General features: G+C 48.5%; 2 protein-coding genes and 1 long non-coding RNA gene across 4 annotated transcripts; 1 reads left to right on the plus strand and 2 right to left on the minus strand.

Annotated features, from left to right (window-relative positions):
- Window positions 1–1,585: 1,585 nt before the first annotated feature.
- LOC112893992 (putative transcription factor bHLH041) lies at window positions 1,586–5,246 on the plus strand. Its single transcript, XM_025961543.1, has 5 exons — window positions 1,586–1,891; window positions 2,063–2,147; window positions 2,287–2,973; window positions 3,102–3,539; window positions 4,470–5,246. The coding sequence occupies exons 1-5, from the start codon at window positions 1,806–1,808 to the stop codon at window positions 4,560–4,562; spliced, it is 1,389 nt and encodes a 462-aa protein (XP_025817328.1). The 5' UTR covers window positions 1,586–1,805; the 3' UTR covers window positions 4,563–5,246.
- Window positions 5,247–7,367: 2,121 nt separating this feature from the next.
- Window positions 7,368–10,444, minus strand: LOC112894788. The gene is made up of 4 exons (XR_003229075.1): window positions 10,252–10,444; window positions 9,622–9,892; window positions 7,786–9,352; window positions 7,368–7,711 (listed from the first exon to the last, which is right to left on the minus strand). It is a non-coding gene; the product is annotated as an uncharacterized LOC112894788 (long non-coding RNA).
- Window positions 10,445–10,658: 214 nt separating this feature from the next.
- On the minus strand, window positions 10,659–13,999 carry LOC112891426 (PRA1 family protein F3-like). 2 transcript variants are annotated; one of them, XM_025958279.1, is made up of 2 exons: window positions 13,251–13,999; window positions 10,659–11,040 (listed from the first exon to the last, which is right to left on the minus strand). In XM_025958279.1, the coding sequence occupies exon 1, from the start codon at window positions 13,827–13,829 to the stop codon at window positions 13,251–13,253; it is 579 nt and encodes a 192-aa protein (XP_025814064.1). In that variant the 5' UTR covers window positions 13,830–13,999; the 3' UTR covers window positions 10,659–11,040. The 2 variants fall into 2 exon arrangements, with proteins under 2 accessions (XP_025814064.1, XP_025814063.1); XM_025958278.1 differs by having other exon boundaries at window positions 13,246–13,984.
- Window positions 14,000–16,192: the final 2,193 nt, after the last annotated feature.

Consider the following 16,192-nt stretch of genomic DNA (forward strand, 5'->3'; position numbering starts at 1 on the left):
CGCGTCTGAATCACCCCGGAAGCACACAAGCACCCAATAAACAGAGGCGCGCGCGCAGCAACAGCTAGCGGCCGGCCGACCGGTCGGATCTAGTCTAGATACTCATACTCTACCCGAGACGCAGCGCATGGCCATGAACCAGCTCGGAACTTTCTCTCTGCGCGCGCCGGGCCTGGGCGCAGGAGGACAGGGACCAGTTGACCGGAGCCCCGCGCGCTAGCCGTAGCGGCCATAAACAAGTCGCAACTGAACGAACGTGCTGCTAGCTTGCGTAACCCGTCGTCATGTTCCGTCGACCCTGACCCGGTCCGTTTCAGTTCTTCGACATGATTCAGTGTGACCGATTGGCTAATCCCCGTCGTCGCTTGTAAGTAGCTGTAGCCCTCGTCGTCATTGGCTACTCCTCGTGATGGGTTCAGACAGGTTGTTCTGCATGCGGCTCTCGCATATATATGTATAATCAATCATGCACTATTGTCAGTTAACATGTAGAACTATAATACATGTACATGTCAGAAAGATTCACCATATGCTACTAGATTCTAGAAGCACGACGTTTATGTTCTTCATCATCAACAGCAATAACAACTAGTGCTACTAGTAGTAAGTAAGTGCAAAATAAGGTTGTCGAGACAATATATAGCAACACCATGTCATGTGCCTCGCATGCAGGTACTTCAGCAGATTCTAGAAGCACGTTTATATATGTTCATCATCATCATCATCATCATCATCAACTAGTAGTAGTAATAGTACCAGTGCAAAATAAGGTTAGTTGTCGAGATAACAGTAGCAACACCATGTGCTGCGCGTGCAGGCAAGTAGTGCATGCGCCAGTGCAGCAGCTAGCATAGCCGGATGCATGCGTGCACACACGTACTGTGCGAGAGAGAGCTTGCCCGTCGTGATGCATTGAATTGAACGATCCTTTCCAGCATGGCGACATGCATGTTGCGAGTAAAAATAAGCTAGAAAGGCGAAGCAGTTAGGCATTGGGATGCCGCAGCAGTCATGGAGCTCGATGCAACTAACGCCCGTCCGGAAGTGGCAAGTTGATGGACCAGCAGCTGAGACGAACGACCAGCCCGCGCGCGCGGCATGATCAGCCGATGGAGCACGCACGAGCGAAGAGGGGGGGTGGAAATTCTCGGCGCGGCAGGACTCTCATCTCGTCGAGTAGTGGAAGAAGAAGAAGAACACGCGCGCGACGATCCGCCGCCAAAGGGCCTTCCTTGGTTCAAAAAGTTAAGCTAGCTACGGTGTCCCTTCTTGGCGCTTTTCTCCCCTTTCCATTTCATTTCCTTCCCGGCCGCGCGCGCAGCCAAACCAAATTGACCGTGGACTCGATCCCTCCCCGCTCCCCGGCCCGGCCCCTCACTCGAAACCAGCACGTGCGTTCCCCCGGCCAATCGTCCTCTCTAGTTTCTCCCCATCCCCATGCCGCCTCTCCGAAGATGGCACGCACCAAGCTATCTCTTCTTGACAGCTATAGCCTTTTAGCATCGTATCCTTCTGCTAGCTAGGCTATCTCTATCCCTATATATACCTGCCCAAACCCGCTGCAGGATTGCTCGCTCCATCCATCTCGACCTCGCAGCTGCTTGCAGCTAGCCTCTCTTCTTCTCTGCTGCTCTGCGTGTACATGGTGCTAATCATCGGCTCATGAGAACTTGATCCCGGGCGCGCGGCTAATCTAGCTAGGGTTCGTAGGAGAAGGAACTGCCGGCCGGCTCTTGCTGATAAAGAACCAGCCGATCGAGCGAGAGGCATCAGCAGCGAGAAGCGTTCTCGGTCGGTCGGTCGCCATGGACAGCAGCAGCTGGCTCCATGGCTACATCGGCAACGCCGGCGGCGGCAACAACGGCTTCATGTGCGGATACGCTGTCGGCAGGTACTTGCTTAGAACTCATCATGTGCATCCGTCATGGTTCATGGGTTTCATTGGGTTGACCGTTGATCTCTTCTTTAGACTGTTCTTGCATGCTTTGACTGATGAAGTTGAGTGCTAGCTCTTGCTTGTTTTGTCTGCGACTCGCTGACCGATCACTCTCTGCGCGCGCAGCTGCACCCCTGCCGAGCTGCAGTACAGGGAGGAGGAGCAGCAGCAGTTCCTCATCAGCGCGCAGATCCAGCACCACCTGAACCAGGCAAGTCGAATCACCACTCGGCTGACGAACCATGCAATCGATCACACTGCAATTTATTCAGACGCACGACGGCGGCCTCGTCCTCGTCGATCAGCGAACGCATGGGGAGTAACATTTGCTACTGATCCCGTACCCGCAGATCAGCATGCGCATGAACATGGACGACGAGGCGTCGGCCTACGACGTGCCTTCCAACGATGGCGGCGGCGGAGTTTCCCCGCCCGTCGGCGTGCACAACACGATCGGCGTCGACGGTGGCCTCCTCGACCCGCGCCACGCCGGCAGCTTCCCGTCCTCGTCGTCGTCCTCCTCGCTCTCGCTGCCCTCCGCGTCGCTCTCCTGCAGCCCCGAGAGCTCGGCGCACGTCCTCGCCGCGCCGGGAGCGGCGGCGACTACCGCCTGCAGCCAGTACCTGGAGGTGTCCTCCCAGGTGCCGTTGCCACCCGCGGTGCCCTACGACCACCAACAGTACGCCAACCTCCACGTCCCGGCGCCGGCGGCGGCAATGGTGCCGGAGCCGCCGGCCACCAACACCGGTGCGTTCAAGCGCTACGCGCGGCACCTCGGCCCCAAGAGGCCGCCCAAGCCGGGCGCGTGCGGCCAGAGGATGTTCAAGACGGCCATGTCGGTGCTGTCCAAGATGCACGCGGCGGCGAGGTATAGCGCCCAGCAGCAGTACTACTACCAGCAGGCGGCGTCCGCCGAGGCGGCGGCGCCGCCGCCGTCGGTGAACCAGCTGCAGCACATGTTCTCCGAGCGCAAGCGGCGAGAGAAGCTCAACGACAGCTTCCACGCCCTCAAGGCCGTCCTTCCACCCGGCGCCAAAGTACGTGTCGAAAACTAGCACACGTCTACTCCATGGTCGTTCCTGATCATGCATGAGCTGCTAGCTTCTGACGAACACCGGACACATTTGCTCATTTGTTTCTTCAATTCCCTCATGTTTTACGACAGAAGGACAAGACGTCGATACTGATCAGGGCAAGGGAGTACGTGCGGTCTCTCGAGTCCAAGGTGTCCGAGCTCGAGGAGAAGAACAGGTTGCTCGAGACGCGGCTGGTCCGCGGCGACGACAGCAGCGACGACGGCGCCAGCAAAGACGCCGCTGCCGGCAACGACCATGACTCCGGCGCGAAGGTGCAGGTCGAGATAACCAGGGCGGCGAATGAGGAGCGGCCGGCGGTGGCTGAGCCGCGCGACCTCTGCACGCTGAAGATCGCGGTGAGCTCGCCGTGCAACATGACGGACGTGGCGGTTCGGACACTGCAGTGCCTGAAAGAACAGATCGGCGATGGCGTCAGCCTGGTGGCAATGAGCACCAGCGGGAGCGCTGAGCCTTCGGAAGCGAAGAACACCACCTCCGCACGAGCTGACCTGACGTTGCAGATCAAGGTATAAACACTACTGCTATAGCTGTACCTATTCCTAACTAAGCATTATGATTAATTAGCTAGTGGTTAATTGTCAGTAAAATCCTGGATTTTTACCAACACCAAACGGCCCATGCATGTATGCAAGGTCTAAGATGAAGAGTAATAAGCTAGACGTCCATAGATGCTCATCATGTACTCAACCATCATTTAGGGGTTTGTGTATTTGCGAGTTCTTAAAAAATTCTATATCAACCACTGTAGATTACTTATAAACCCTATGATGTGGAAACATCATCATCATAGAATAATTGTGCTGAAGTTTTGCCACTAAGATACATGGAGGCTGCTACCTGCTAGCTAGCTAGCTAAGTACTACAGTAGACTATAGTAGCAGTGTGTGTACCAAGTTAGCCAATCAAGAAGGGTCAGAAGAATCTTTCATTGACTAAAACTGAGGGGCCGGTGCATACGGATCATCACCACCAGTTCAAGCAAATCCAGCAGAAAAGTAAACGTAGCCCCCCCTTGAAATTTGAAGTAATCGCCAGCCAGCCTTGTCCCATGCACTCACCATGATGCACATGCTGGCGAGGAAAAATCCTGCAATTTGAACGCGCGCGCGCGCCGTGGCATGGCATCGTGTCTCTCGCGATGCCCGCGCCGCGCGAGCTCAGTTTCAATTCGCATCCAGGACGTAGGCGAGCTTGGCGCTACCGGGCCGTTTAGCTTGACGTGATGGCAAATAAAAGAAATCAACATCAGCACGTACTAAATAAACCTGAGAGCGACGCTAATGGCTTGTCAAGTTTATTTCTCCAGGCACTGTAAACTAGCTAGTAACGGTGCCGTCGTCGTCGTTCTTCGTTCTCGTGCTGCCGATGCATGTCGCTCTCTCGCTGACGGTGATCTTGCTTGCGTTTTTGCCCATTGGTTGATTGGTGTGTCGCAGTCGCCGCCGGGGTGGGAGGAGCAGCCGGTCAAGGACGCCGTGGCGAAGGTCGTCGCCGATGCGCTGACGCTGCCGCCGGCGGCGCCACGGTGAATAACAGCACCGCCGTACCAGCCCATGCAGCTGCAGCGCCCCCGGCCGGCTTCGGCGAGGCTTCGCGTCGTTTCGTTCGTCTGACCATCGGAACCCTTCATCGTCGTCGTCAGCTAATAATAATCCGCTCGTGCAGCGAGCACTCACACGGTACCCCAAGCAGGAGGCGACCGCCGCTAACTGATCGACGACCCGCCCGTCGGCGAGACGTGACACCACCTGACACACCAACCGACCACTAGCAGGAGAGGGGAGGAGGTCATCGGTGGAGAGCTTATTGCGTCATCGATCAAGAACTCAAGATTATTATTGGTGTGGAGAGCATGCATATATACGAAGACGAAGTGTCAACCGCCAACGATGGGACAATTATATTCTTGATTACTTCCACGCTGGATGCATGATGTTGATCGGTCGATGATGCCGACACGTGATTACGGGATGCACAGTGTAGTAGCTAGGCTAGCTGTAATAAGCAGAGTACTAACATGTGGTTTGTGCTTATTGTCAACCTAGGAGCTTTCAACCTTTTGGACTTCAGATGATAGATAAGAGGGGAGTGTGACGACTGTACTTGTAATTTCGGGGCACAGCATGTAACCCTTTAAATTTTGCACTAGTAGCAAACGAGCAGCCTCTCCCTCCCTCTCCTAGTAGAGAGATGTCCACGCAAAGTCTATGAAAAGTTCTGCAAAAATTCTATGTTCACGCTTCGTTGATTCAGAATTGCCAATCAGCTGAGGACTCACACGGTGCATGGGTGCATTGTATGTTGCATATGGTTGCAGTCCATGTCAACAGCACGTTATTAATTAGTAGAACTTTGTAAACATATTTTTTATAGCTCCAGCAAGTAGCATCACTACTACTCATAAGAAGATCAGAGCATGTGTTCTTTTAATTAGGAGGAAAATTAAAGGGGATGTTCTCTCCATCCTTTGCACTGTATCATGAGAAAACCGTGGAAAACGAAGAGGCTAGCTGACCGCCGGCCGACGCCACAATCGCCGGCCCGCAGCCGTCGTCAGCAAGTACAATGATGGCGATTCCGCGGACAAGAGTGCCCTCGCTGTCAGATCATCGCTGCCCGCCATTGAAGATTGAACAGCAGCGTGTGTCTAGCTTAGAAGGGCCGCCACCCCCCACTACCTCCGGTCAACAGCTAGCGCCACGTCAGGTGGAGTTTAACTTGCCACGTGGTAACAGCCTTTGCTACGTGCCCTTGCTTGGGTCGATCGGTAACTTCGTTCGGTTAAGCAGGCGGCGGGCACCTTTGAAGTCTTCCCTCAGCTCTGCGCTTGCCTCATCATAGCGGCTACCTTTGACGACGCTCGCTAAAAATAAAAAGGAGAGGAAGAAAAATTCTCACCTCTGCCAATTGCTAGCATGCCCTTCTACATTGTCTGCTCGAAAGCAAACTGCACTAAGAATTCTCTGCAAGCCTGCGAGGCATTAATTTTTGGTCGGGTCTTGGTGAAAGTAAAATACCCTACTGCCACAAAGATCAATCAATACGTGGAAAATCACCCAGAAAAATGGGGGAAGAAGATGCGCGGAGCTGCCTGCTCGCTCACGCAAGAGAGACCGCCTGTACAAGTACAGACCTAACCTACCCGAGGAAGGCCGGCGGCACATTTTTCTGCAAGAGCAATCAAATATTTCGGCATTATTAATTCAGGTGCCTGAACCAATCATTGCAAGAACAAGATTCTTCCACACTAAACAATACAGTAGAATGAGCAGTATGCTGTCAGCATCCAATGGCATCATACTATTTTGCCCAGCAGCTAGCCTCCCGTTTCGTTTAGTCTGCTTAGCAGCCAGGGCAGGTGACGAGAGCTAGTATATTCAAGGAACCTCTTCATCAGCAAACTGAACTTCTTACACCGTCTCTACATTTTTGCGCCATTTGATCGATTCGCGGCGCAAATCGTGCCGGTCGACGCATCTTAACAAGATTTGCATACAGTAGCATGTACATAAAATTATAGTTGTGTTTTTTTTTTAAAGTTTGAACTTTTCATAGGGTTTCATATGCATCAGCAGACGGCAGAGCAGGGGACTACATACAAGGAACCTCGCTCCTCTTCGGCGAACTCCTTGCGCCATTTCTACAGTTTGAACCATTCATCTTTCATAAGGAATTTTCTACTCCGATTCTCTATACAACATCGTGCAAATGCTGATAGCCTCGGACTTTGAGTGGCAGTTCTTTTTTCATCCCAGGTATCCATCCATCCCTGGTGCATCTGATCCAGCTCGCGACGACGGCATCAAATGGTTTATTAAGTCGTCCAAATAAAGACGCTTATGCATGCCTGATTATACTAAATACTATTGACAAGGACACAGAAGTCAGCTGGCAACAAACATTAGGTTCAATTAATATCCCAAGGAAAATATGGGGTCACAGTTTCTTGGCCTTCAATTCGTGGCTCAGGGCACGTGGGGTTAGACCTCTATCGTAACGTTTTGCACAGAGTTCTACTATGTTTTCCCTATAATTATCACCGGTAAAATCTCACCAGGCCACAGCGCTATAGAAAACTAAAGAAAGGGAAGTTGCCTAGGAAGTGCCATCTTGATTGGGCATGGGTGAATGGCATCGGATCAACGATCCATGCATAAAAGTAAACAGCACTGATCGAAGCCCTAACCCTTATATACTGCATGCTTCGCTGCAAGTGTCTGCCGCTGGCCGCAACTAATCTGCAACGACTGACCTGAGCTTTGATGTGCACATGAGCAACAGACTGTTCAAACTGAAATAAACACTGTACCTGAAGTGTTCTTATTTCCGTGGAAAATAATGCCATTCCCGATCCATGTACATTTCTCAAGCAAGAGGACATGGTAAAAGGATAGGGAAGCTTGACCAAAGACTCTTCTGCATCCCAGTGCTTCAGTCTCATCCTCTTTAGTCTGATGACCAGTCCACATCGATCGACCAACCGAGCTCAACAATGAAGACTAGTCGGTAGTGCAAGCTACTAAACTTCAATTTCTGAAAGTAACGACAATGCAGATGGTCAATTCTTCTCGGTTATACTAAACTGCAATGCGATGGTAAGCATGTCATCCCCCTCATTAGAGACAGCAGTTGCTGGAATGAGATCTCAGCTCCGACGTTTCCAGGAAGTTCCTAACTCCTGAGAACAAAATGCAAGTCAGTCACGGTCCTCGCGCTTTACGCTTGCAAAGATTAGTATGGAAAGTGTAGTACCTGTTAATTCCGATATGATTCCTTTCAAAGCTCTTTTATTTGGTGGTCAAAATGGTACAATGGACTGGCTAGCTAGCAGGACTAAGTAACATCAGTAGGATGATGACAATTCAGCATATAATTCTGAAACAACTATTTGATTGCGAAAGTGCTTCTTGCAGACTTGCAATAGCCTGGTAAGACCATAACTACAAGATAATTAATTCAGTGGGGCACTTGTATTTACTGGCAGCGCACAACTCAGTTACCATAACAGTAAGATGGATAGTACTTCAGTGGGGCACCCATGATAACATAAGAAGTTTTGGGTTGTAATAAAGTTGATATCTTACCGTATCTATCTCGGTTGTTACTCATCGCGCGCACGGGCAAAGTGCGCCAACACGTGCCCCACTCGTTAGTGACATTAAAGCGTATTTCAATTAGGACAAAGAATAAAGATAAGAAAGTCATCTTGCCACAAAGGTACATAATGCCAAAAAGGTACAACAAAGATAAGGAAGTCATCATAACATAGAACTGACACCAAGAGGAAACCATTCCATTAGGCAACAAACCTTTGAGTGGAAACTATAAAATGCTCTCCCTCTCGATCGACTCCGATCCCACCCTGCTTTCCTCAAGAAAAGAACGAAACTTGGAAGTCATCTGACTAAATAAGTCAATTATGACGCCATAGAAAAGGCAATGCAGTACCTTAAAAATCTCCAGGTCACCCTAAAAAATATCTTCCAGTCATGCATGACAGGGCTATGTCAATATAACGCAACGCAGTTAAGCACTAGCTAGCTCGTTTTTTCAGTCGTACGAACTAGGTGGTAGGCATGTGCATCAAGTAGAAAGTTTGCACGGGAACAGAAAAGTCAGGCGAAGTGATCTGAAATTGGGGGCAAAATGGGCAGTTGTTTCAATATAACCGTCTCTAGTCTAACGGACTTCCTCGTCATTTCCAAAAGAATCTCAGACTTCCAGGCCTTCTTTAATTTCTGTTTAGCGTATATCAGAGCCTTGACATCCAGGAGTTTTGTGTTATGATCTCTCCAAAACTCACCATCTAGCTTGCTTGATTTCGACTCACCGGTTACATGAATGAAACTAATGCCGATTCCATTCCAAACAATACGGATATATTCTTTATGTATCTTTCTTTGATGCTGACTAAGCAAAATGGAAGTCAAAGTATCTGAGATGACCTTCTATTACTAGTAATTGGTATATATTATACGTTACACGGATGACGATTTAACAGGGAAGATTCATTGATTGCTTACAGTTGAGGCGATCTTGAGCAACCACCATCCTCTGGCCACTGGTTCCTTTGGGTAATTTTCTCTGTTGTTTGAATAAGAAAAAATCAACGTCAAGAGTCAGAGGTGACCATATTAATTGTTATTGCACGTCACACGGATAACGATTTAGCAGGGACGATCATTGATTGCTTCCGGCTGCGGTGATCTTGAGCAACCACCATCATATCATTTGGTGACAGGTTCCACACAGCTGTGAGTTCAGCAGAAAAACTATCATGCACTATATCCTAGTACAACTGATAAACAAAAGCCTCCACCTACAACAAATAAACGTGAGTTAGCTAATATAATAATAGATGTTTGGTTTTTGTTGTTTAAACAATGAACACACGCGGGGTTTCAGCGATATGTGATAGTACGTAGTGTATCAGTATAGCATCGGCATGATGGTAATGAAGACAAGTTTGACAGCAGACCAGCCACATGGGGATAAAATAAAAAAAATGCCTCGCAAAAAAAAACAATTGATCTATTTGAGAGAAAAAATATGACTAACTATGACGATTCCCATGATTCTAAGACACACCTGGAAAAAGTACTCCTCCTTTCATGCACGCAACGCAAGTTCAAGAGCACGTCAGCAATAGCAGTATAGTATCTCCCACCAGAAGCAGCATTCTCTTAAACTAGCTATCTCTTACCACCTGGCTCAACACGCGGCATCGGCTTCAGTCGGTGAAGTCAATATTCAACACGGTGTTTTATGCAGCTGGACCGGACCGCTTCAGTTTTCTGTTTTTCCCATGAACGCCACCCACTGCTTGGCACCTGTACATGTTGATTGGTTCCTTGCAGCACTGCAACCAGCAATATCCCTTTTATCAGTGTAACCTACTTACTACTTGGCACCTGTGTTGATTGGCAAAGAAAGTAGAAGCAAGGTTCTGGAATCGCCTGGCCTGTACTGACACTCTAGCTAGGTATTTCCTCTGATTACTTCAGCGCTGCCAGAACGCAGCCCTGAGACAGCACGAAGCTAATATTCCTGGCCCTCAAATTTTGAAAAATAATTTGCTGTCAAATCTCGCGGAATAAACCAGCGCTGCAAAGCTAGATGATTCGAATCCTCGACGCCATAGCATCACCATCGGCAACATCACGGAGATCAGGGATTCAGGGGTGGGCTAGAACGCGATGGAATGCGCGGGGACACTACCTTGATCAGGAGTCAGGCGTAGCTCGAGGGAGCCAGCGGCCTCAGGCGAGGGGACCGCGAATCGGCGACCGCCGCGGCACAGTTTGCCGCCGGCCGCCGGGGTGGATCCGATCCGATCCGAGGAGTGGGGGCGTGCCGGCGTGGAGAGGAGCGCGCGGAATCAGAATCACCCCCGCTTGCTGCTCTTGGGCTCCCTCCGTTGAGGAGGGAGGAAGGGTATGCAAATTCCGCTCGGTCCGGCCCGGCCCGGAAATGAAGCGTATATACTTCTGGGTGGCTGGCCCAGCCAAACGATCTCCGGCCCAATCTCTCAGAGTTTCGGCGTATTACGATTTATTATTATACAGGAACCGAAAATAATCGAGGAAATATAGATTGGGAATCCCATCCATGCTAAAAAGACGGTATGCCAGAAACCGAAGCCATGTTTGAGCATCAGCATTGCCTCCATGATGACCGTAACAATATAAAAACACAGGTCCCGGCGATCACATTTCTCGAACTCAAAATGTACACTAGACTTTAGTCCGGATTTGGTACATGGGAACAAGGAGAAGCTTTGAACCGAGATCACAAAAGTGGGCGTGGACAACAGGTTTTACAACTCCGCATCATCGTTGGATCCCAAACTTCCAATGGAACCAGCAGCAGGCGAGACACAATCACCATGGACATGTTCATGTTCTTAATCACGGACAGAGGATGGCCCAATTTGCACGGCTCAGGAGGAATACTTTGGAAACAGGGACTCAGGGTCACAACACAGGGCGCATTGACACAATTCAGCTCCTGCAAGACACAACGGGGATTTGTCAGACTTGAAACGAAACACAGTGAATGCTTAACTTCATGAGAGAACAAAAAGAGAACCGTAGGCCATCATGCATTCCAGTTTTTAAGTCCGCCCACTAATACTAATTTCATTCTCTCTCGATTTCGGATTTCCTTTATTTCCATGTGTCTCACAATGATCTTTTAAGCAAACTTGATAGATGATCAATTAAACACAGCTGACAGCTCACACAATCTCTTAGCCACAAATTTAATAGATAATAATTATGTGCAGGTCAGTGGAACTTGATACAATTATTGACGTTTCATTTTCTGGGTTGTTGTGTCAGTATTCAACAAAGAATACCCTTCTTTATCATAATAGGAAAACATTTTGCATGTTCGTTTAAAAAAATTAACAAAGAAGATCTGTATGACACTTCTAGAAAAGATTGTAGCAAATTTCCTTAAACGTATGGCAATAGACGACTTCCACCCTCAATTGCACTCAGGTTTAGGCAAGAGTTTATGGAATGCATATGCTTAGTCAATTATCATATGACGGAAATGAGTGCAAATACAAAGAGAATAAGTAGGAATGGAACTACGATGGATGTCAAAGCAAGTCTACAATGTATCTGAACAACTTAATAAACAGATGTGAAAGTTTAATGGTCCATCGCAATAAGGAAAGTGCCGTTGAAATCTAATTATTATAAGTCCATAAATCATGGTTGCTAGGAACAGGAAAAATGAACCTCGAATGCAAAATGTACATTTATTGGAACGAGATCTAGTTAATAAGTCCAGAAACAATGTGGCTGCTTGTGTGCTTGGAAATAGACAAATGAAATGGGACAACAGAAAATGTTTCTGAAAGCAAGCCAGCGCACCAGGCCTTGCAGAAATTAGACCAATTGAGCTCACATTCTAATTTTGAAGGGTGGTTCCCAAAGCCAACAGGTCAGGATTTGGCCCCAGCAAACAGCTAAGCTGCTTCAATTAAACTGTTGGTTAGCTGTACCTCTCTAATGCCAAGAGCAAGTGGGGATGGAGCTGCCCCCCAACTCCTTCCCAAACTACTGACTGTCAACAAAACTAGCACCCTATTGGTCCAGGTTTGTCAATCCAACCATCCCCAAAACTGCTGCCCCACGTCCAAACCTTTTGGCTGGCGCTTGCAGTGATCTTTGAGGGTGCTTTTGGCAGAGCTCCTAGAGCTGATTCGGCCAAACACTTTTTAAAGAGAAGTGATTCTCTGCTGATTCTGTGAACTAATTTTGTGAAATGAACTAAGAGGCTGGGAGCTGAAAAAAGTAGCTTCTCCTGATTCTGTGAAGTGATTATCCATCCTGATCTTAAGAGTTTATGCTAGAGAATCAAAGAGAATAACTTTCAGCCACAGAATCACTTCTCTTAGAGAATCAGCACTCAAAGAGAATCAGAATCTGATGGAGCTCTACCAAACAGGACCTGAGGTAAGCTGATAGACAGATATACAATCGGCAACAACCAAGGGCTAGGGATAATATTAGATGTGAAAGGGATGACATGATGCAGAGAGTGATTTTGAATGCTTTGGGTAAGATTAAGATGACGGTGACAAGTGCTTGAGATGACTCTATCTTATCATATTCTCAATTGAACAAACCTAATTCGGCTAGACATTTTCAGATTTCCCACATGTCGTGCAGACACTTGGAGGTTTCTTCATTTCGTCATTACAAGGTGTCAACATACCCGGTACATAGAAATACAAGAAGTCTCAATCTATGTTTCATAAGGGGCTAATTATCAGCTGACAGTTTGGGAAATTGGGCAACGGAATGACAATGACTGACGATACAGCATAGGAAAACCTTCATGGAGAGGCAATCGGTTTGACCATGCAATTCTTCTTCAAGACACTAATTAAAGTCAACACAATTGCACACAGTATCACATGATTGGGCCAATCGGAGTTCTAATTGCACAATTAGCTGCTCTAGTTTATCAAAGGCTACAGCACAAGTAAAATTCGTGGAAAGAGAAGAGAAGCATAACTAAGTCCAGACCATTTTCTAAACATTTGTGACTCATGTCCAAGAGCAGATGGCAACTACCAACAGCGTGACAATTGACAAGAACATATCAAGTAATTAACAGATCATACACCAGCATTAAACAATCATCTTATGGAGGACGGGCCACGAAGAAGAATCAGAGGGCGGGGCGATCTCGCACCTGACCTAGTGCGACGTCTGCTGCGGCACCGGCGCGTACCAGCGCCCGACCTCGTCATCGGCGTTGTCCTCCGCCTTGTGCAGCGCGGCGTGCAGGACGACGAGCACGAGGCCGATGAGCAGCGAGGAGAGGATGTTGGCGGTGGCGTCGGTGAGCAGCAGCAGGCCGAGCGTGACGACGGCGAGCGCGGCGAGGACGTACCCGTCCGCGACGACGCGGCCAAAGAGGACGAGCGGCTCGTCGCGGAGGAAGTAGAGGACGAGCCAGGCGAGCATGCAGACGAGGAAGACGATGAGGGAGACGGGGTGCCAGAGCAGGGAGAGGAAGACGACGACGAGGACGACGATGGCGTAGTTCATGGCGAAGTGGGCGAGGTTGGCGCGCACGCGTAGGTAGGCGTCGCCGAGGCTCGGGGGCAGGCCGATGGCGTGGACGTCCCCGAGCTCGCGCCAGGGCTGGCGCGTGGCCAGCACCGAGGCGCCCCGGGCCTTGGCGCGGGAGATGAAGTCGAGCGGGGAGGCGCCCCCGAGGGGCGCCCCGCCGCCCGTGGAGGAAGAGGTGGGGATGGTGCCGTACCTGGACATGGCCGGCGGCGGCGGCGGGGAATTGGATCGGAGTGGGCAGGCCGGGAGGGGATCGGGGAAGGGGGCAAGACGATGGGATCAACGAATGGGCACGCGAGGAAGATGCGGGGCGATGCCGTACTGGAGGGGGTCCACCGTCCAGTTGCCGTTGCGCGACACGGGAACGTGACTTTCCAGAGCCTGCTAGGCGTGGACTGGCGGAACCAAACCGTTCAGTTTGACACGGATGGATCATGGATGGATGGCAACCGTCGCCGGGCCGCCGGGCCCGGGGTAGGTGCACCGAGCGGTCGAGCCAGACCAGCCCTGATGATTCAGTGTAGGTTGGGTCTGATTTTTTAAAAAACTGGTCTGAGCTATGCGTCGTGGAAAAATTACCGTAAAAATCTACTGCAGTAAAAGTACAATATCGTTTGGTTAGAGCAACTGTGAGCTATAGAAAAATGTATGTTATGAATGAAATACCTGTAATACCGCTGAAGTTTTGTGTGACTGTCTTAATACAAAATATTCGTACAAATCTAATATGTTCACTATTCGTATGCAAATGTATTTTTTGAAAAAAAAAAATTTTTCATCCATATAATCCACATAAATAAGCAATTACATAAATTAAAGGTTCATAAAATTACGATATATCTTAACATAACTATTCTCCTATCGCACTAACCAAATCATTAGCAATCTTATTACGAACAGTATTTATGGTATTCTCATTCTCCACATCTTCACTTCTATCTCCTTGTGTTTGCGCCGTGCCACTTATAGATGATACCAAGTACTGGTCATCAGCATCACATCTCTTAAACTCCTTTATCACGCAAATTGCTATCACAGATAAAATTATGCAAAACAAAACAAGTTATAATTATATGCTTCCGAGGACGAGGTGAGAAAATTTGCATGCTTTTCAAAATACGCAATTCTGCTTCAAGACTCTAAAACCCTTTCAATCACATTTCAAAGGGATGAATGCGGATGAATGCAAAAAATTGAACACCTCATACTTTCCTTGAGAAGAGCCCGTACGATGCTGAAATTCAGGTATATGATATATGCCTCCTTTGTAAGGTGTAAAATACCCTATTCGGTTTTGAAAGACATCTAGGCCCCTTAGTGGATTTTGGTGATAGATGACAAAGCACATGTATATTTAATCATGTTATTAAGCATGTGTGCAGGTGCTAAGGGTGACTGAGCAAAGCATATAACGAAGCATGAACCCTCAAAAAGGATATGAAAAGCGGTGTTCTTAAGTGTACTAAAAGACTAGATTTTATTTTTGAAATTGAGTATAGGAACGCCGTACTATAAAGAGGAACTTTGATCCACAAGCGTGGACATGGTAGTTGTGCTCAAGAGAACCTACAAAAATCATGAGAAATAATCCTACCACTTAAAAAGGAACTTCCTGTGAAATTCACTGTCTAACCCGGAGTGTCCGGGTTCCAATCCGGAATATCCGGACAGAGTATCCGGAATATCCGGACGTATACCCGGAGTCTCCGAGTTACTGTTACCAGTCCGCAAAACTCACTGGCCCGGAGTCTCCGGATATATACCCGGAGTTTCCGGGTACCTCTCTTCCAACGGCTAGTTTCTGTGAGAGGGGGTATAAATACCCCCCATACCCCTTCATTTACCTTACTCTTGCTCATTTCGAGCATAACTGCCTATAAGCAAAAGAGAGCCCTCTCACTTCCCATTTGCTCCATTCTTGAGTGATTTTCTTAGGGGATTGAAGTGAGATTATTGTAAGAGCTAAAATTTGTACAAGTAAGTCTTGATTCCATCTCTTGAGCACATCATCCAAGTCTAGCCCGTGGATTCTACTTTGTTACTCTTGGAGCTTCAAGCTCCTAGACGGCTAGGCGTCGCTTGTGATTGCGTGATTGAGTTGTGAGCATCACAGCAAGTTTGTAATCATCATTCCTCTCCGAGGAATTCATAGTAAGTGACCTTGGGTTTGAGCGTTGATCTCACCCTTGGGAGAGGAGCATAGGGGTTCTTGATCACCGTCTCTTGAATTCTTTCTCAACGGAGACGTAGCTCCTTTGGGAGTGAACTCCGGGAAACAAATTCTGTCCCACTCTTGCAATTCTAGCTTGTCTTTGTGGTTGTTTGCTTGTGAGACTAACTTTTTAGGGTTTGAGGACGAGGACGATCTACTATTACACAAGTCTCAGGCGTAAGACAACTGGTGAGAAACACTCCAAAGGTACCACAAGTCCCTCTAAATTTACTGGATCTAATTTACAGCATCATTATCTTTGTTTTTGTGTAGCTTGTTTCGTACCCGGATAATCCGGACATTATCTCCGAAAACTCCGAACTCGATATCCGGAGTATCCGGATATATATCC

The sequence above is a fragment of the Panicum hallii genome, chromosome 5 (genome assembly GCF_002211085.1).
Source record: "Panicum hallii strain FIL2 chromosome 5, PHallii_v3.1, whole genome shotgun sequence".
NCBI classification, from domain to species: Eukaryota; Viridiplantae; Streptophyta; class Magnoliopsida; order Poales; family Poaceae; genus Panicum; species Panicum hallii.